The 22,097-nt window shown below is 40.6% G+C and overlaps 1 protein-coding gene and 1 pseudogene across 1 annotated transcript in view; one reads left to right on the top strand and one right to left on the bottom strand.

The window, feature by feature from the left end:
• Window positions 1-22,097, bottom strand: part of SYCP2L (synaptonemal complex protein 2 like) — an 86,726-nt gene that overhangs the window by 59,128 nt on the left and 5,501 nt on the right. Inside the window, exons 6-15 of the mRNA XM_029943139.1 lie at window positions 19,656-19,760; window positions 19,040-19,064; window positions 13,775-13,860; window positions 13,570-13,658; window positions 11,222-11,256; window positions 10,228-10,370; window positions 8,197-8,249; window positions 7,277-7,322; window positions 5,582-5,674; window positions 5,434-5,494 (exon numbers count right to left, since the gene is read on the bottom strand). Of these exons, the coding sequence (XP_029798999.1) occupies window positions 5,434-5,494; window positions 5,582-5,674; window positions 7,277-7,322; window positions 8,197-8,249; window positions 10,228-10,370; window positions 11,222-11,256; window positions 13,570-13,658; window positions 13,775-13,860; window positions 19,040-19,064; window positions 19,656-19,760 (736 nt within the window). The remainder of the gene's footprint in view (window positions 1-5,433; window positions 5,495-5,581; window positions 5,675-7,276; window positions 7,323-8,196; window positions 8,250-10,227; window positions 10,371-11,221; window positions 11,257-13,569; window positions 13,659-13,774; window positions 13,861-19,039; window positions 19,065-19,655; window positions 19,761-22,097) is intronic.
• On the top strand, window positions 103-1,568 carry LOC115296352 (annotated as a pseudogene).

Raw genomic sequence — 22,097 nt, forward strand, 5'->3', positions numbered from 1 at the left:
CTCCTGAGCCTGAGCCTTGTCCAGACCTCCTGTGGGAGGTGAGATGGCAGTGCAAGGCCTGTTCCACACTCCTGCTCCTGGGGATGCCCTCAATCCCAAGGCATGCTGCACCGCTGGCCCAGGCCTGCTGGGCTGCTGGAAGTGCTTACCTGGTTCTGGAGGCCTACTGCAGCAGAGAGAAAGGAGAGACAGGGAGCCGGCAGGGCTGGCTCCCGGGGCACAGCGGAGGGGGCTGAGACCATCCAGCTCCTGAAGACAGCCAAATTGAGCATCACCAAAGATGAGCCAGAAAGGGCTGAGATAGTTTAATGGGACCCATTTCATCTTGCCTATCAGACCAATAATAGGAAGGCCATCACATACACTTATGATTTGATGGCCAACTTAGCATTTATATGGAGTCAGCTTGTGTCGTAACCCAGAGGCTGGGTCAGGCACGCTCGTCCCCGGTGATCGGTGATCGGGTGTACCTGTGTTGTCTGCCCTGACCGGCAGGGCGGAGAATCATCGCGGGTTCTTTTCCTGAGGGAGGGAGAGAAAAACAGGGCAGGAGGGAGAGACGCCGAGAGTGAAGACAGCACTCATGGTTTCCAATCAGGCAAAAAAGAGAGAGCTTTATTCAGAAAACTGTCTCTTATAAAGGTTTCAAGGCAGAAAAACAAAGCAGCTGACCAAGGTCAGTTACCAGGTAAACAGAGTCAAATGAATATCAAAAGAAACGCCCAGATTTGCCTCAGCAATGCTGGGAAGCGGGGAGTTAGCACTGAATAATCCAAAATACGGTTTTGATCTTTTGTGCACCTTGGCCACTCTACGTCTGGCCCAGCATGACAGATGCCAAAGTTATTTTGACCAGGAAATGGCAATCTCCAGCCTCCAGATGCAAATCTTGTTTACTGGTTCACTCTCAGGAAAGTGATAATCCTTGCCTGAGGCAGACAGAAAACTTGGCAGCTAACAATAATGAGTTACCTGCTCAGAGGGAGCATACAATAGGAAGACAGTGCAATAATTCAAATCTCTCTAAAGCTGACCAATATCTCTATTGCCTAAATAGCCAACAAGAGCAAATTCCCATCTATGAATTCTGCATTTCAACTCTAGAAGAAAGGAATTAGCAGAAGACATTCTGTCAGCAAAAGAAAGGCAACACCCACCACCTCCTCGGGAGGTGTTTAGACACCTATACTTGCTACCTTCTGTTCTCTATGCAGCCATCACAGAAACAGAAGATGTATGAAAAAGGTTTGCAGGTTTCTGAAGAAATGCTAGGAGCAAGACACCCACAGACGGTCATGCTGACGAGGGACATGGCCGCCACCCTGGATGCACAGGGCTGCTTTGAGCAGGCCTGTATTTATGTGCAATGGGCATGGATCCCAGGAGACAGAATAGCCTGAGCTACACCTGCTGCTCAATGATCTGGCTGCAGTTGTGATGCTCAGAGAAGAATACACACAAGCAAGAGAGATCTTCCAGAAGCATTGAAGCAAGCAGAGCTGAAAGGAGATGAAGTTTCCATACAGCACCTCAGGGAGGAGTTGGCGGAGACGTTCAGAAAAAAATAGATCTTTAACTTAGTTTTATGAAGAACTAACTCCCTTTTTGTTGTAGGGAATTTTCAGCAACAGCTATGATGCCAGGCTCAGTGGCACCCAAACTAAGGACTTAAGTCTCTTTTTTTTTGATATTTAAATGTCATCCACTTAGTAGACATGGTAAAGGACTAGTTATAGACACTGCTTCTTGTTTTTTTTTTTAAGAAGGAACAACTTCTAGCCCTGATTGATTTTGACTTCTAAGAACAGAGAAGTGATGCTTTCAGTTGTAACATATGGTTAGGTGCTATCTGTGCTGGTCTGAGTAGAACCACAGGTGGAGATGGGCCAGTGTTCCCTTGGGGTGGGTATGTGGTGATTCCCATCAGGCATCTCTATCCTAAAATTTTGATCCATTGATTTGCTACCCTCTTTATTTTATCACTATCTGGCTGACCAGAGCTAGATCTCATGGCAAAGGGGGATTATGGGGAGTTTTCTTGCTTGAAAAATAAATGGTGAGTTTTCTTCATTTCATGAAGCTCAGTGTGGGATCTAATGCATAATGGACCCAAAGTATTATTATCTTGGTTTGTACCAGTGTCCAGCATGAAATTTTAAAGTAGGAATTGGGCCCTTGAAAATATACCCATTTAATTATAAATTAAGGGACTGTATGTTTTTATATCTGATTCTATACAGCTATGAAGAAGAGGGAAAGGAACGATCATAAACTCCTGTCAATGCTATTTGAGCACTCCATTTCCTCTGCAACCTGGGTCCCTGAACAGAGTCATCTGAGGAACCCAGGCTGCACCCCCAAACCCAGGATGGCCTTACATTTAATATGTAACAATCTCCCCAGTAATACTAATATGTACTGCTAGCACAAAGATCACCAATCTGGATCCTCGTCCTGGCTTGGAGTTTGGGTCTTAATATCCTCATCTGTAAAGAAGGCAATGAGATGGTCTCTTCGTCTTGGTAGAACCTATTTGATCATAGGACCTTAAGTGAATAGACTACTGTGTTGAAAGGTCTTTATCACACTGCTTCAAAGTATATAAAGTACATACATACAAAATAGTAAGTGGAGGTCTTTTTACCTTAGCAGTCTGGCAAAGAGCTCTTTGCCTAGCAGGACGGCAATTTTTTTTTGACAGTTTTTAAATGTTTATTTTTGAGAGAGAGACAGATCACGAGCGGGGGAGGAGCACAGAGAGAGGGAGACACAATCTGAAGCAGGCTCCAGGCTCTGAGCTGTCAGCACAGAGCCCGACACGGGGCTTGAACCCATGAACTACAAGATGGTGACCTGACCTGAAGTCAGATGCTTAACCTACTGAGCCACCCAGATGCTCCCAGAAAGACAATTTGTATAAGTACCATGTAGGATCACTGTTATTGTTGGTAAGCTTTTGGGGGTAAGGATGGGAATGATAATCAGATATTTTTCTTTCTTGTGTACATACTGCAAGAATCCCTTCATAAATATTCTACAAAAAAATCACTGATTAAAGAAATTGAAAAAACAAAGTTGAAGATGACACAAATAGAAAGACATTCTATACTCATGGATTGGAAGAATATTGTTAACGTCCAAACTACCTAAAGCAATCTACAAAGTTAATGCCATCCCTATCACAATACTAACAGTATTTTTCAGAGCTAGAACAAACAATCCTAAGATTTCTATGGAACCAAAGGAGATCCCAAATAGCCAAGGCAACCTTGAAAAAGAAAAGCATAGCCAGAAGCATCATAATTCTGGACTTCAAGTTGTATTAAAAAGCTGTAATGATCAAGACAATATGGTACCAGCACAAAAATAGACACACAGGTCAATGGAACAGAAGAGAAAACCCAGAGATGAACCTATAACATGGTCAATTAATTACATGGTCAATTGATTGTATTAATTATATGGTCAATCTTTAACAAAGCAGGAAATATCCAATGGGAAAAAGACACTCTTAAACAACTGGTACTGGGGAAACTAGACTGTTTCCTTATACCACATACAAAAATAAACTCAATGAATTCAAGACCTAAAGATGAGACTTGAAACAGCAATGTTAGAAAAGAGCTCAGACAGTAAAGTCTTGGACATCAGCCATACCAAGATTTTTTAGATAGGTTTCCAGAGGCAAGGGAAATAAAACTTTTGCACAGAAAAGAAAAACAATCAACAAAACTAAAAGGCAACCTAAGGAATGGTAGAAGATATTTGCAAATAACATATTTGATAAAGGGTTAGTATCCAAAATATATAAAGAACTGATACAGCTCAACACCCAAAAAACAAATAATGGAATTGAGAACTGGGCAGAAGATGCAATTAGACATTTCTCCAAAGATGAACTACAGATGGCCAATAGACACATGAAAAGATGGTCAATTACTCATCATCAGGGAAATGCAAATCCAAAGCATGAGGATATATCACCTCACGCCTGTCAGCATGGCTAAAATCAATACAAGAAGCAAGTATTGGCAAGGATGTGGAGAAAAAGGAATTCTCTTGCACTGTTGGTGGGAATGCAAAGTGGTGCAGCCAGTGTGGAAAACAGGATGGAGGTTCCTCAAAAAGTTAAAAATAGGATTATCATAAGATCTAGTAATTCCGCTACTGTGTATTTACCCAAAGAATACAAAAACATTAATTTGAAAAGATATTTACACCTTAGGTTTATTGCAGCACTGTTTACAATAGGCAAATTACTGAAGTAGCCCAAATGTCCATTGATACACGAAGATATGATGCAGTCCCCACTCAAAGGGCAACTCCTGATTTCATGCCCCTCAACATTACTTACCAACCTAGAAGAAAGGAGTGTGATGGAGGTTTTAAGGGGGGGGTGAGATTCAGAGAGCTAATATTTAAATACAAGTGGATATACCTACACGAACTCATCAATAATTACTATAAGTCTCTGGAGGAAGGATGGCAGGTACTATAACCTTTTTTTTTTTTTTTTAATTGTGGTATAAAACATTTACCATGTTACCATTTTTAAGTGCATAGTAGTTCAGTAGCATTACGTTTATTCACTGTTGTACAACAGATCTCCAGATCTTCTCCCTTCCCCCAGTCTCTGAAAACCACCATTCTACTTCCTGTCTCTATCAGTTTCGTTATTCTAGATACCCTATAAGTGGAATCATACAATATTTGTCTTTTAATGACCAGCCTATTCGCTTAGCATAATGTCCTGAAGGTTCCATGTTGTGACAGGTGTCAGACTTTCTTAAGCTGAACAGTACTCCATGCACGTATACGCATGCGTGTGCACGCATAAGTATGTGTGTGTGTACGTGTATGTATAGCCTTTTGGCTACTGTGAGTAATGCTGCAGTGAACACTGGTATGCAAGTATCTCAAGTCCTGCTTTTGTTTTTTTTTTTAATGTTTTTATTTTTGAGAGACACACACACACACACACACACACAGCATGAGCAGGGGAGGGTCAGAGAGGGAGACACAGAATCAGAAGCAGGCTCTGACAGCTCAGATCCTGACGTGAGGCTCGAACCCACAAACCGTGAGATCATGACCTGAGCTGAAGTCAGACCCTTAACTGACTGAGCCACCCAGACGCCCCTCTGCTTTTACTTCTTCTGGGTATGTACCTAGAAGTAAAATTTCTGGCTCATATGGCGATTCCATTTTTAAGACTTTGATAAACTGTAACTATTTTTATGATGAGAAAATCAGGCAAGTAACTGAATCCTAAAATCATAAAGTGAAGGAGTCACCAACCTCATACCTCTACATCCTGGCCCAGAGTGTGGCACTCCTTCCACTATACTACACCATCCCCCTTCTACCTCAATGAATAAAGTCTGCTTTAGACTCCGAACTACGTGTGGGGTAGGTTAGAATTAACCATCTTACCTGTTATGCTGAAATCAACCACCGCTTCCTTCAGAATTCTTACTGAGTCCCACAGAACACTCTTGAAAAAAAGAGTTAAATTCATAATATACCTGCATATGAAGAATCTCTAAGCACTTAGGTTTAAATAGGATTCAAATGTAGTCACCTTAGTATTGTCTATGTAAAAAGTTACACTCTGACTTCCAAGGTTGAAATCAATCCAAAATTTCTCTAGTTTTTCATCATCTGGTTTTCTCATCTATAATTTCAACATAAATTGTACAGATAACATGTTAAAGGGACAAATAAAAATTATTCCACTAAATATTTCATAGAAAAAACACTATCCTAAGATTATAGTATGTCTTTATGGTCTTACTCATTTCTGCAAAACACGAGGTAGGTCTCAACTTTACATAACTAAGCTATTTCCGGAGGAGGGGCAGAATACAACCGCTATTCTTAGCTTAACATTTTAAAGATATTTAAATGTGTCTGAGGACTCTATCCTCACAAACTTCCCCCCTTACCCTTCACCCCCCCCCCCTGAATCAGGAGAAGATAGTCCTATGTTGAAGCAGTAACAATCCATACTGCAGATGCATGGAAACTTCTAGAGAGGGAGTGTTATGATCAAATGTGATTATTTGCTATCTAACTTACTATATCCCTTAAAGTAGAGCTTAGACTTGAGTTTAAATCATTTTCATTACTATAAGCACATTTTTTTTAAAGCTTCAAGCAGTATGATCTTTATAGTAACAGTATATGTGTCCTTCTCTGGCTTTCAGCTTCCCATATACACCTTTCTAAGGCCCATTAACAATGCCTTTATTTCCTCCCAGCTGCTTTCTAGACCCATCAGGAGGTAAAGAGTTTTTATTCAATAATGGAAAAAACACTAGACTTACTACTGTACCACTTGCTTGTTCAAAAATGGCATTTCTTGGATATCTTTCCATCATAGGAACTTACTTCTTAACAGCTATAGAGTTGACTGAAGGTTTTAATCTATAATGTATGTTACTGGAAGCCAGTTTAAGGGCCTTGACTAAAACTGGTAGAAATTTAGAAGTCTTCCCCCTACCCGCCTCAAAAAAAAAAAAAAAAAGATCAAGCAGAAAGAAAAAGATGGAGATAAAGAAATCAAAGAGGCTACTAAAATCAGTTCTAGGGAGGGGAAACTTGTATATAGTTATGAGTTAAAGGCTTAGTTCTCAGAGTCCAAGGGGCTCTGACCCCAAAACAAAGAAACGGTTAATTAGGACATTTTGAAGACCAGGTCCAGAAAACCTCAACAGAGTCAAGGTTCAGGGATCTTTGAAGATTTTATCCCCAATATAGGTGTTATAGGTTGATACTGTTCCTTTAGAAAACAAAGGAGGTAGTGAGTGAAAGGAGACTGCTCGCTCTTATTATAAAGTATAAGGTAGAATGATCTAGAGAAAAGACTGCTCCCAATTTCTGTGGGTAAAGTGGGGAGTATCAATTAGATGGAAAGAAGCAGGGGAATTGTCCTTTTCCCTACAATCCAGGCCTGAATAACAGTACTCATTAACAGGGAAAAATAAAGGCAGATTCCTGTGATTGACCTCGTGAACATAGTATCAACCCTAAAATCCCTGCATCTAGTAGAAACAGTAGGGCCCTTAAATGTATTGGTTATATATATATATATATATATATCCAGTTATGATAGAATAGAAGACAGGAGAAGAAAGGCTTTGGAGTTGGGGCCACTAGAAGTAAACTTCCTTTTTTAAAAAGCCCTCTACGTGGAGAGAGAAGTTTGGCCTAACTAGGGACTTCTAACTATGGATTACATCATATGCCACTCTCAGGGCCCCAGAAATAAACCTACCTCATGCCCATCAGCAAAAGCAGCAATACACGGAAATGAATAGACCCTGCAAAATACTTCACAATTAAAAAAGCAAAAGAAAATGGGAGTGGAGCCCAAATACAGCTTACAGATGTTCTAGAACAAGAATTTAGAACGAGGGCAGGCAATTAGGTCTCTTAGCTCTAAGTATGGACAAGGGTCTCAAGCCTGCAGGTACATACTACTAGAAGTAGGTTTCCAGTCTCCAACTGGCAGGCTGTAAGCCAGGTTTACTGGTACTAGATCTCAGCCTAACTGTGGGGCAAGATTCCCAACGGCAGGAGTGAATTCAGCAAATTCTCATCAAGGACTTTGTCTGTAATACACTTTCCTCCAGTGCCTCAAACCTTCAGGAAGTCACTTCACAAAATCTTCTGGAGGACATTTTAAAAATATTCCAAGTTATATGTAAGTGTGCTAAAATACTGATCAAGGATAAACACATACAAGTGAATCACTAGAAAGAATGGATCTAGGGGCACCTGGGTGGCTCAGTCAGTTAAGTGGCCGACCACAGCTCGGGTCATGATCTCACAGCTGGTGGGTTCGAGCCCTGTGTTGGGCTCTGTGCTGACAACTCAGAGCCTGGAGCCTGCTTCACATTCTGTGTCTCCTTTGTTCTCTGTCCCTTCCCTCCTCACGCTCTGTCTCTCGGTCTCTCAAAAATAAACATTAAAAATAAAATTAAAAAGAAAAGAATGGATCTAATCTACTGGATCACTTGGGAGAAAGGATCTAATCTTCTGATGTTTCTAGTCAATGGATAATCCATTAGTGATCAATAAGTTATGTATCCTATGTTCTCTCCCGAAATAAAATAGATCCTAGATTTTTCTTTAATATTAGACATTTTCAGAGGACAATTAGGCAATAAGAGAACACCCAGAGAAATATCTTACCTTCTTTCATCACCAAGTCTGCTGTTTAGGTGATTGAGAAACCGTCTACAATCCTTCAAAGGAAATAATGCAAACTTTAGTAGAAAACTCTTAATTTTAAAACTTTTGCCAGCATGAAGAACTAGTGTTTGCTTTGAAATTCCCAGGACCCAATAACATCAAGGTTTCACCAAGATTCATGATTATAGGTTAATTAAAATATTTTGAGTTATAAAGAGGCAGCTTCAGACCCAAGAAGGAACACCCAGCCAGCAGATTTTCAGCTGAGGAATGATTTAAGTCTCCCAAATGTTTATGCAGTCATGTTTCACTGAGTCAAGAGAAAGAGAAATACAGTTAACTAGTAACGTAGATTCGTTTTCACCAACCCACCAGGTGTCCATCTTGCCCACATCTGCCCAGCACGAGCCAACCACAAACCCATAAATATCAACTTTGGGTTGATCTGGGTGCGTTATCCCCTTGCCATCTTTCCTTATCAGGAGTTCTCTATCCCATTACTTCCTAGTTTCTCTTTCCTGATACAGGCTCCGAGAGGATTATTTTGAAGAGTTCTGACCAGAAGCTAGCAGAAAGGCAAATATGTTGCCTCCAAAATACTAAATCTGAACAGACACCAACTCAGGCTTTTGTCCCTTTCTTATCAAGGACTGGCTGATGTAGGGCATCTGCACATTCTGTATCTTTATTTAGGACTAAGTAGACAGCAGTAATGGAAGTGTGGACCTCAAAGTAGTTCAGTTAAGTAGTGCATGGCTCTGTGCGGAAAAGGCTTTGAGAAACGTTTCTTTTGACCGATTGTCATGAGAATTCCCTGCAAGTGAGGGAATGACACAGAGGAAAGTGGAAACTAGCATCCGACTGTCCACAAACACCCCCAGGCACTTTTGGTTTCTCCCATTCAGTTCTCACAATGTGAAGGTGCCTTTTATTCCCATTTCACAGATAACAACCCTAAGGCTTCAGAAGTCAACTACCTTACAAAAAGGCATACATCACGTAAGCCAGGGAGGTGGTACTCACACCCGGGGCGCATGGCCTTTTCATTTAGATCAAATGGAAAACTGGCTGAACAACTACTGTGTGTCTGGAAACAGGCTCAAAGTTAAATAGATTTTCAGTAATATATTTGAGTTCGGATTTCATAAAATTGTAATTACATAGCAGTGTTGACTAGAAAGGCTTGGTTCAACAATCTCATGGTTATTAAGAATTTTACCTGGGGCGCCTGGTGGCTCAGTCAGTTAAGCGTCCAGCTTCAGCTCAGGTCATGATCTCACGGTTCATGGGTTCGAGCCCCGCATAGGGCTCTGTGCTGACAGCTCAGAGCCTGGAGCCTGCTTCGGATCCTGTATCTCCCTCTCTCTCTGACCCTCCCCTGCTCCCACTATCTCTTTCTGTCTCTCAAAAATAAATTAAAAACATAAAAAATTAAAAAAAAAAAAAAGAATTTTGCCTTTTCCTAAGGGCCTAACCCTCATTTTAAGAACTTTTTGAAAGAAGAAAAACATTTTAGCTATTTTAAAATGAGAGTGAGTATGCCATAAAGCTATAAACTATTTTTGTGCTACTTGAGGATAGAATCACCGTGATCCAGATTGCATGGAAAACACTGAAAATTATTATTCCCCCAAACTGTAGAGCACCCCATGCCAATGTCAGCATTCTCTCGTCTTCCCAGCTGCTCTGTGCAAGGCTGAAATACACCTTTTCTTTCCCAGCTCTGTCCACCATCTGAGGTTCGCCAAAATTGCTCCCTCCTTCATGTTCTAACTGGATCCATCCTATTCACGTTCTGTGTCCAGTGTAAGTCACCTATAAAGAAGCCTTATCTGTATGTCCATATTTGGCCCACATAGATGGTGTTCACGTGGTCCTCAAATTACTCCAGAAATGGGAAAGAGGAAACTTAAGAATGGCAACTTAAATCACATTTAAGAAAAATTCCTCCCTGAGCCTAATGCTCAGGAAAACACTGAGGATGCTTAATAAGTATTGATTAAATGGGATTTTGATGACCAGGAATCTCACCGTCTCAAATTCTCGATCCTTAATTTCTTTGAAAGCTTTAGCAATGTCGTCATCTTCAAACCACTGATGGACAAGGTCACCCCTTGATTTTTTCAAGGTCATTCTACACAATGCTTCAGAAAGAGCAACCTGCTGGTCATAATCTAGAGATTAAAAGCATGATAGACCTAGATCATTCCAGGATGGGCATAAAGCAAAAGAAAAAAACAGTTCTCCAAATTAGCGCTGTTCTAAGAAATTCCCTTTTGGAAGACTAACATTGTAGGTTACTGTTATAAGCATTATAACATAACCTAGATCATTACTTAAATTCTATATTTAAGAAACATTAGGAGAAAATCTAAATAAGCCAGCACATATTAAAAAATACCATTGCATTTTATATTTTAGAAATATAAAAATATTAAAAAGTAGTCCTCAAATAGCCTTAAAAAATACTACAAAACTAAGAGCCCAAGATAAATTATGGCATTTCACAACTGACAAGAACTACATACGTCTCAATTTCAAAAAATTTTCAGAGCAAAAGTCATATTGCAGCTGGATATATACAACAGGAAGACATTTACAGAATGTTTTTAAAATTTGTAAAATAATGTTGCTTATGAATACATAGAATAAAGGTATAAAAATCTACGTTAGAATGAAAACCAAATCTAAGTCAAGGATTATCTCTACCAATGGAGAGAATGGGATGAGGGACAGGTACACAGAGGGCTTTACATGTAACTGATTCTACTTAAGAAAAAAAAAAAAAAGACGAAGTAAATGTAGCAAAATGAAAATCTGACTTTATTTTGGTAAATAAAGGAGTATTTGAATTATTCTTTATGGCTTTCAAAATGCTAAAACCTTTCAGAATAAATTACAAATGAAATGCTAATTCCTATTTTCAACTTGACCACAAATTATTACAACAGTCCCAAGAGGCTCAGAAAGCCCCAGGTGGCCAATATGAAAGACTCTCATATTTAAAATTCTAAACACTTCTTACCACCCACAGTAGAGACTGTCCTTGCGAGGTCTTTCCTGAAACATTTAGAAAATTAACATTTTTACTGAAGTGAACACACATAAAAAACTTTACTATATTGACATTAAAAAAATCAAGATGTATATTTTTGACATTTCAAATTCAGCATCAGAATTCTTAAATGTCAAGAACACCTTTTTATGGAAAAACTCTGTTTATATATTGATGACTTAAATCTACCTTTTTAAAAGATAGAGTTAGTATATATTCCAAGTTCCTATTTCTCCTTCTATAAAATGAATTGGATGATGTCTGAAGATTTATCAAGTGCTACAATACTGGGATTTTATAATCACCGCAATGTGTGAGGATATATTTCTTATATAATTTTTTTTAATATAGTTGACACCTGGAAGAAGTGATACAGTAGAGGCTGAATCTTTTTGGTTTTTAATGTTTATTTTTGAGAGAGAGAAACCAATAGAGTATGAGACAGGGAGGGACAGAGAGAGAGGGAGACACAAAAACTGAAGCCCGTTCCAGGCTCTGAGCTGACCACACAGAGCCTACACGGGGTCTCACTCAACCCATGAACTGTGAGATCATGACCTGAGCTGAAGTCAGAGGCTTAAGGACTGAGCCACCCAGGTGCTGAATCTTTCTAATGCACTATTGAACCACTTTTAAAAACTGATGAATAGGGGCGGGGGCGGCACCTGAGTGGCTCAGTTGGTTAAGTATCCGACTCTTGATTTCAGCTCAGGTCATAATCTCACAGTTTGGGAATTTGAGCCCCACCTCCGGCTCAGAGCCGATAGCATGAAGCTCTCAAAAATAGACAAGCATTAAAAAAAACTGATAAATGTATCTTTCATTAGATGTACTAAGTTAACCGTATTACATTATTATAATAGACACCCACATTATACCTTCATTTAACAATTTCTGTTAGTTAAATGTCAACAAGTATGATGTTGATCTCTTAATATCTGAAATAATGCTCATTTTAAGGAATATATTGGTCAAGAAATCTTCAGTTCAGTTTCTTATAAACAAATTGATTAAAAAGAAAATTAAGAGGCCCTAAGATAGTACCACTGCTTTGTGATTGCAGACTTTATATTTCACCAGAAGTCCAGAACAGACTTTCTAGAACACACAAACAATAGGTGGGACCAAAGAATTAGTTTGAAAACTTAGGAGAAAACATCAGGTCAGTTGTCTCCAAATCTAAACAGTCCACTCAGTAATGATTAAACTAATGTAGCTGAATATTCTTTAGGAAATAGAAAAACAACTTGCTTACACTAGTTAAATAGACAAACAAGATAGCAGCGGGCTCCATGCTCTCCAATCACGTCACATGGGCTTGCAATATGGCAAACATGCTTGCCCTTCGTGTTACCACTCATGGCTGCCCATCCCATGAACGGGGGTGCGCCACACGAGGTCAGCGATGCTGGTTAGTAGCAATTAGATCCGTCACAGATTTAGTTTCAAGTTTTAAGACGGGGTGCTGGTTTTGCCCTTTCCATAGCCACACCTTACAACCTTAACTCCAAATTTCAGTGTCCCAAAAACCACAGAATTGTAACAGTAAAAAAAATTAAAAATCCATTGATTTTTTTCATTATTGGAAAATACGAATTCCACACCTTATTGGTATAGCTGAAAGTTGGTCGCCTTTGAGCATTTGCTCTTTCCCAGATAACATGATCCCTTTCATGTTTTATTTATTTTTGAGAGAGATCGCGAGTGAGAGAAGGGCAGAAACAGCCAGAGGGAGACACAGAATCTGAAGCAGGCTCCAGCCTCTGAGCTGTCAGCACAGAGCCTGATTCAGAGCTTGAACTCATGAGCTGTGAGATCACAACCTGAGCTGAAGTCAGACACTTAACCAACTGAGCCACTCAGGCGCCCATATGATCATTTTCAATGAATCACTTGATTCAACCTGTGTAACAACTATCAAGGATTATCACTAGCTCCATTTTACAGGTGAGCAAACAGAGGTGGCAAAACCAGGATTTGAAGCCCCATAGTCTGATACCAGCGTCTGTCCTCTAAACACTTTCTCATGAGTCACTAATTCATATTCACAGTGGAAAAAATGATCTGTAGCCCAAGAAAACATTTTAGCTCACAAACCTGATAAACATCACTAAAAAAGAAAAGCTTAGCAAAGTCCAGCTTTTTTTCCTGGCTCCTCCTTCACTGCTCAGCACAGTGCCTGATATAGGGTAGCTGCACAAGCATTTATTGAAAGGAACCAACAAAGTCATCAAGTGTAAAAAACCAAAGATGGAAGTAGCACAATCCGCAGAGATTTTGCCCTTATAGCATTCCATCATCAATACAACGTCACTTACATCAGACGACATGGGCCTTCCAACAAGGGGAGCTGTCTTCTCTCCCCCAGAGGCATACCATGGAAAATGGTGTTCAAAGTCTTCAGCGCCTGTTTAGAGGTGAAGAAGGTATTCAGAGGGAAGAATCAAACATGGAGACCTGAGCCCAACCATCTCCAAGTCTCTAGAGCAACAGTTATCAACCGGTTTGTTACTTGCAACTCACCTCCTGTTGAATCAAATGACTTACACTCTTTTCTGTCACCAGAAAGCCTAAGGTAAATATGAAGGAACCCAGCATCTGAATTTTTCCTGAAAGCACAATTTTAAAAGAATCAAACTGATGCTAAAACAAATAAAGAAAGGACTCCCACAGAACAGGAAGAGGCCAAGACTGGCAAAGCCAGGAGGGCAGTAAATATTTTAGAATCAAAGCGAAACCATCTGGACAATAAAACATGGCCAATATGCACTTGCATCGTAAAGACTCGCTCAGGAAAACAGCAGCATACCCGAAGTGTGACCACGCGAGATGACCCGATCTCAAGCAAAGCTACTTTTTTGGTCCAGACTGAGGGATAAACGGACGAAGGGCCGCTCCTGCACGGAGTTTTTGGTTTCTCATGTCTGTGCGTTTTTAAAAATAGATATTTGTAATGTCTAATACAAACAGAAGGTTAAAGTGTTGGTTTTTATCAAACAGCATAATCATAGAAATTTCACTAGCTATTTATGTCTGTGTGTAATAAACGGAGTACGTGTTTATCCTTTATGCTTATTCAACTAGACTTGGGATTTCATTTATGCCCATTTATGCCCAAATGTGGCTAAAGGCTGACAATGCCCAAAAAATGACAGTGCTAGTACACAAACTTCTGATAAGTCCAAAAATTTATGGTATGGTCATAGCATTACTTTGATAGGTTCAAATGTATAATTTTGATATATGTATTATCATACGTAATATACCCACTCCCCCCTGGACAGAATTCATGAAACTATAAGAACCCAAACCAGAAAATAGAAAAGAGATTCCTCTTCCACCCAAACAAAATGAAACAAAACCAAACAACCCCCCCCCCAAAAAACGAAACAAAAGCAAAAACAAAAACCCACAAAAAAACCCAGGAGTGCCTGGGTGGCTCAGTTGGTTGAGCATCCGACTTCAGCTTGGCTCAGGTGGTGATCTCACCATCTGTGGGTCTGAGCCCCATGTTGGGCTCTGTGCTGCCAGCTCAGAGCCTGGAGCTGTTGTAGGTTCTGTGTCTCCCTCTCTATTTGCCCCTTCCCGGTTTTCTCACGCACGCTCTCTCTCAAAAAAAAAAAAAAAAAAAAAAAAAAAGCCAGACTGATCCTGCTGGATGATTTCTGGGAACCGGAAATTTGGCTAAAGGCTGAACCAACAACTTGCCTGCCAGCTTAAAACTTGAGATTTCAATACAGCCCAGATGGATGGCAGGGATCCCAAAGACCTTGATGAACCAGCTTAATTAGCAAATATCAGATGCCAATCTTTTCCTTTAAACAGCAAAGAGAAACTGACAAATACAGCCCTACAAAAAAGGAAAGACAGCACTGCCATCAGGTAACGGAGAGACTTTAAAAAAAAATGCTTACTTCAGGAAACAAAAATTTAGGGAGCATCTTATCACAAAAAAACTTCCAAGCACAGAAAATAGACACCCCACCCCCAAAGAGCCAGCATAATAAATAACCTGGCCTGAGACACAGCACGAAAGCCGTAGAGTGGAAAGCACCTGGGGGGTGTATATTGAAGAGACTTATTTTCTAATCTCAGAAGGTGTGGCAGAAGCGCAGGTATCTTCAGGAAACGTCTACCAAGAACAAAAGTGATGGTGGGCACCATCCCCCCCCCCGGCCCCCCGCCCCGCTTACACGGCTGGACACGTATGGAAGCCAGCGGTGACGCGCCTTCAGTCTTGCTAGCACCACACGCCCCACTCTCAATGCTCCCGTGCACACCTGCTCCATCCAACCTGCCTGCCTCAGCAGCCATCCCTGCAAAGTGGCCCCTGCCCTGACACACCACGCAAGCAGCCCCCAGTGGGGGACCGGCACCACTCCCAAGTGACCGCTGCCCTGGGGAGAAGGGGACATAATCTCACCTGCCGTAAGGTGTGCCCGCAGCAAGGAGGCGGACTGCAGACACCTCGTCTGACCGCCAGCCCCATCCGCCAACAAAAGCCTCTGTGAGCCATGTGGGGAGAAAGCGCTGTCATCTCCTGTACCCACACTGAGAGGCTAATTGCAGACAGCTAGGCTGATGACTGATCCTGCTGCCCATCTATGAGCCCAGAGGCCTTGCACAGGCCCCTTATCACTGCATGGACCAAACCCTGCCCAGTGTGCCCACAGTAGGCAAAGTGGGTCATTGCCGCTGACTGGGGTAAAAGTAAACACAGCTAGACACAACGGTAAGGTGTATATAGCCCACCACCCATAGTTGTGACTAGGAAATACCCCTAGATTATCTGGTTCTGATGACCAAGGGACAGAGCACTACAGGGAACCACTGAACTTCTACACATAATGTTAAGCAAAATAAGTCAGAGAAAGACAAATACCAGATGACCTCACTCATATGTGGAACTTAAACAAGGGGGGAAAAAAGACAAACCCAAATAACGAACTGGTAACTTTAGAGAACAAACAGATGGTTACCAGAGGGGAGGTGGGGGGGGGGGGATGGCTGAAACAGGTGAAGGAGGTTAAGAGTATGCTTATCATGATGAACATTAAGTCATGTATAAAATTTTTAAATCACCATATTGTACTAGTCTATTGAAACTAACATAACACCGTATTTTTTTAATGTTTATTTTATTTTTGAGAGAGAGCATGAGCAGGAGAAGGGCAGAGAGAGGACACAGAATCTGAAGCAGGCTGCTGTCAGCACAGAGCCTGATGCCGGGCTCAAACTCACAAGCCACAAGATCATGATCTGAGCTGAAGTCAGCCATTTAACTGACTGAGCCACCCAGGTACCCCAACACTCACTCTATGTTAACTATACTGGATTTACTTTAATAAAAGGCAGAAAGATGAAAAAAAGAAATCAGAAAACCTATTAGAAAAAAATAAATTTGTAAGTTTTCAGGCTAAAAGAATTCAATATATAGAAATCTGTTTCTATGCACTAATAATGAACTAGCAGAAAAGACAAATTAAGAAAACAATCTTATTTATAATTGTACTTTAAAAAATTTTTTGAATGTTGATCTATCATTGAGAGACATAGCATGATCATGGAAGGGACACAGAGAGGGGGAGACACAGAATCTGAAGCAGGCTCCAGGTTCTGAGCTGGCTGTCAGCACAGAGCCCAACAGGGGGCTCGAACCCACGAACCGTGAAATCATGACCTGAGCTTAAGGTGGACACTCAACCGACTGAGCCACCCAGGTGCCCCTATAATTGCGTTTTTTAAATGCCTAGGAATAAATTTAACTAAGATGGTGATAGACCCGTACTCTGAAAACTAAGACATAGATGAAAAAAATTGAAGACACAAATAAGTGGAAAGCTATGATTAGAAAAATGTTAAGATGTCCATACTACACACAATGCAACTCCTATCAAAATACCAATGGTCTTTTTCACAGAATTAGAAAAAAAAGTCTTAAAATTTGTATGGGCCAAAAATAAAAAAATAAATTTGTATAGGACCAAAAAAGACCCCCAATAGCCAAAGCAATCTTGAGAGAGAAAAACAAAGACAGAGGCATCATGCTTACAGATTTCAAACTATAACACAAAGCTACAGTAATCAAAGCCGTGTGGTACTAGCACAAAGAATAGATACATAGAGCAATGGAACAGAACAGAAAGCCAAGGGAATAAACCCAGGCTTATCTAGTCAACTGACAACCAAGGAGGGAAGAGTACAATGTGGATGTTCCTGGGGATATGGAGAGAAGGGAACACTCGGAACCCTTGTGCACCATTGGCAAAAATGTAAATTGTGGAAAACCATACGAAGGTTCCTCAAAAAAAAAAAATAAATGAAAACTAAGAATAGAAATACCATGTGATACAGTAATTTCACTACTAAGTCTTTACTCAAAAAAAAAATGAGAACACTGATTTGAAAGGCTGTGCATCTATATGTTTATAGCAAGATTATTTAGAAGAACAAAGACCTGGAAACAACTCAAGTGTCAGTAGATGAATGGACAAAGAGGGAATACTATTGAATATTCCTCATCTAAAAAGGAGACCTTGCCATTTACAACAACATGATGGATTTAGAGCATATTATGCTAAGTGAAATAAGTCAGAGAAAGACAAGTATGTAGGACTTCACGTCTATGTGGAATCAAAAAAAAAAAAAAGAAAAGAAACAAACAAACAAAAAAACAGACTCATAAGTACAAAGAATAAACTGGTGGTTGTCAGAGGGGAGGGGGTTGGGGTGGCAGCCAAAACAGATAAAGGGGACTGAGAGTTACAAACTCCCATCACAAGTCAGAGTCACAAGCTCAGCTGTAAGAGCGCCGACAACACTGTCTCCATCTCTGGCCTCGGTCTTGTCCATTTCTGCACCATGACCTCCCTCAGGGCCACCCGTTGCATGCCCTGAGGTTAATATGTTCCGTGACCTGAACGCAGGAAGTCTTGCTCTGACCTTCCCTGAAGGGCACACAGAAGGCCCCACTTCAGATACTAGTATGTATTCTCTGGCATACAGGTGCACCACTTTACATAACCACCCCATGCCCCTCACACTATAAAATTTGGGGAGTAAGGTCCGGACTTGGCAGACAATAGCCACATAGCTCAGGGATCCTTTATCTGCCCAGTCCCCCCAGTAAGTTACCCTGAATAAAACTAGGGGAACAGTATGGAGTGGTTTGCTTTGTTGTTTTTTTAATGTTTATTTATTATTGATACAGAGAGAAACAGAGCACAAATGGGGGAGGGGCAGAGAGAGAGGGAGACACAGAATCCGAAGCAGGCTCCAGGCTCTGAGCGGTCAGCACAGAGCCTGATACAGGGCTCGAACCCACAAACCATGAGATCATGACCTGGGCCAAAGTCAGGCACTTAACTGAGCCACCCAGGCGCTCCTGGTGTTTTGTTTTGTTTGTTTGTTTGTTTGTTTAAGGGGGTGTCTTAGAGTATCTTCAGTCTAGCAGAGATCCTCAATAATATTACAATGTTGTAGGACACCAGAGCGACCACACACATCACAGAGAGCGATGTAATGTACGCGATCGTCAAATCCTGTTGTTCACATGAAATTATGTCAGCTGTATTTATATTAAAAATAGATATTAAAATATTTAAAACGAAATAAAAGACAAACAGACATACTTTACAACAAAATCTCTGCATTGCAATATGGCTACCATTGGATGGTCAATAAATCCAAGTACTTGAACCTATTGTACTTTTACATGTCATTTGGGCAAATATTTACAGAATATTCTACTAACGAATATTGTCAATTAGTGGTAAATAATATACTTACCTTTACTACTACTCCTGGAAATAACCTAGTAAAAAGAAAATGTTTATATTATCTTTAAAAAGCATTATCAACTATCACATTAATTCATTAATGGTGATTTTTCTCTAACAGGTAAAGTTGACTTTAAATACAGTAGAAAAAAATTTAGGGGTGCCTGGGTGGCTTAGTCGATTAAGCATCCAACTCTTGATTTCAGCTCAGGTCATGATCTCACAGTTCCAGAGATGAAGCCCAACATGGAGCCCAAGCACAGAGCCTGCTTGGGATGCTCTGTCTCTCCCTCTCTCTCTGCCCTTCCTCTGCTTGTGTGTGGGCATGCATGCATTCTCTCTCTCTCTCTCTCTCAACTTAAAATAAAAAGTTTAGAGAAATTTTATTTGACCTTCAAGCACTATTAAAATCAGCATATCACCCTTAAACAGGTGAATAATGCATATATGAAAATCATTTTTTTCCTATAGCATCAGTTACTGTTTCTATTTCATATAATATTCTAATAAAATAGGAGTCTTAGTAAAACCCACATCTTAGAAAACACAAGTTTTATAAATAACTTGAAGATTCCTGCAAATTACCAATGGTATCTGTTCAGTGATGCATCCACCCCCATCCTTACCAAGGCTGTGTCAAAGAAGTCTTCTGTAACATTATTCAGAGATGGGTCAGACACTGGATCTTCCATGGTCAGAAATTCTGTGGTTCTTTCAAACCAGGAAGCCATGTACACAAGACAAGAAATACTGTTGCAACCTTCTAGGACTCAAACTTCTAGATCTATTCAATAGTTTCATAATTCTAGCAAGAATTAGAGCAAAATAGTTTAAGACTCTTCTAGAACATTTCAATTCTACCTGACTCTAAGGTCTCCATCAAGAATGCCCCCGAATGAAGACCTACCGTTACGGAGTTGTACTAAGACACCAGCAGGAGTTGGAGATTTGGCCAAGAGCAATACCAGAAAGTCACCTACAGGGGCTAGTGATTAAGGATTAAGAGATAAATTGAGCCTTAAAATATTTTTTTCAAATAAAAATTTAAGGAGATAAATAAGCATCCCCAACACAGAAGCAATTCTTTGTCATCTCAGAAGCTGTAAAAAACATATCAAAGGAGATGCAGAATTTGGAAAGTGCTCCAGAAATATGTTAACACAGTAAATAGGCCTCAAGCCTTTCTTTTGTCAAAATAGCCAGCCAATTGGGGGTTTGTTTTTCTATAGGATCATATATCCAAGTTGCTAGGATTGGTAGGATTTAAAATAAACTCCTAGGACATTTATTCAAAAAAGTGAGGACCATCTTTGGTTTTGTTTTTTTGTTTTGTTTTGCTTTTTTGCTTAGAAAAAAGAAAATCCTGCAGGTGTAGTTTGACATCCTCAATTGAACTTGGAGCGAGGCCTTGGAAACCTGGTCTACTTTGCAGCCAAGAACCCGAAGCACACCCAACTGGGGACCATGGACAAACCAATCAGGTCTCAACCTTGGCTGCACAGTAGGAAAACCTGGGGGGCCTGGGAACACCCTGAAGCCTGAGACCCCTCACAGACCTAGGAAATCAGGATCACTGGTGGTGGGACACAGACAGGGCTCGTTAAGACTTTCTAGAGGATTCCAATGCACAGCAAGGTTGGAGGGCCACGGCTACGTTCCCAAAGATGCTCCTTACGTCTCACACCAGGCAGAGATCTGTGTTAGACTCCGTCATCCACCTTCTGGGGCAAACTTTTCTCCCAGCCTAAGAAACGTCCCTCTATACAATGAAATTCACCATAATGCCAATTTCCCCCTTCCTATAATCATAGGCAGAATTTTATGCTTTTAAGTACGTTTTTGTCACCATTCCATTTACTAACCCAAATCCTCTCACCCTCTCAGCCCACAAATATATGGAGTATAGGTACAGAGACGTGAGAGGAACACCACAGCATTTGATCAAGACTTGTGACTAGGAAGTCACTTTCTGGACCTACTTTGTGCCATGATCATACATGATCTAACAGATTCACCAGCTGCCCCCAAGCTGGGTGATATGATTACCAGAAACGAGACAAAACAGATGTAATAACTACTATTCATTATAAAGACGGTAGAGAACAAGTTGCTTAATCCTCCCGGATCTTAGGGTACAGGACTAAGCAAGTTCCTTTTCATAGGAAATTCTTGTTCTAGAGAAATAACTTCCCAGTATATTTTGTGCTGACCTGAGAACATAATTGGCTTTAGAAGTATTCCAAGCCCTTTGATAAGATTAATCTATTTTTCTTGATCAAAACCTACATTGGTCAGAACACACTTTAGAATGTGTCTAAGTTATGGTTCTGAAACGTCCATGGCCAACTTGAATTCCAATGGAATATGGAAACCTCTATCTGATTCCAAAACTCCAGTGGAGACTTACTTGATCAGACTCTTTAAATCTCGGAAGGGGAATTTTAAAACCGAAATAGGAAATTCAGGTTGGGGTAGATCCTAACTCATTCCCCCAGAACATCAGCCCCTAGTTCCAAGCTACTCCTGGGACATCCTGCTCCATTTCCCTTCAAGTTTTACCTCCTCCTCCCAATTTCCTGTTATCTGCACTAGTAAGTGTAGGAGGGAGTTAAGAGTTTCTACATGCAAAGTGAAATGTATACAATTTGCCTGAGCATAATCTTTATCTACCCCCACCCTGTAAACCCTTTTCAAGTCCTTGAGAGGAGTTAGGGAAAGCCTGGTCTTTGCTCCATCTCCCCCAAGAGGTCTTTATTCCTCCCCCCACCGTTAAAGAAGTTTACAGTAAAAATAAATAAAAATAAAAAATAAAATAAAGCAGCACAGAGCAATCTCCCTGAGCCAGTCAGTCTGGTTTTAGTAAACTTCGGGTATTAGAGTCTGGGAAGCGGGGGTGTGGGGGGGGTGATTTTAAATCCAGCCAGACCCTCTTGCCCCTCTACCTTCTCTGATCTCCTCACCAACAAACTGAGCAAAGAGCTGCAGAATCTCATCTTATTAAAGAGAGTGGCACCAAGAGATTTCCTAGTTTGCGTAATAGCATTCATAATAGTACCCCCTGGTTCAAA

The sequence above is a fragment of the Suricata suricatta genome, chromosome 7 (assembly GCF_006229205.1).
Source record: "Suricata suricatta isolate VVHF042 chromosome 7, meerkat_22Aug2017_6uvM2_HiC, whole genome shotgun sequence".
In the NCBI taxonomy this organism is placed as follows: domain Eukaryota; kingdom Metazoa; phylum Chordata; class Mammalia; order Carnivora; family Herpestidae; genus Suricata; species Suricata suricatta.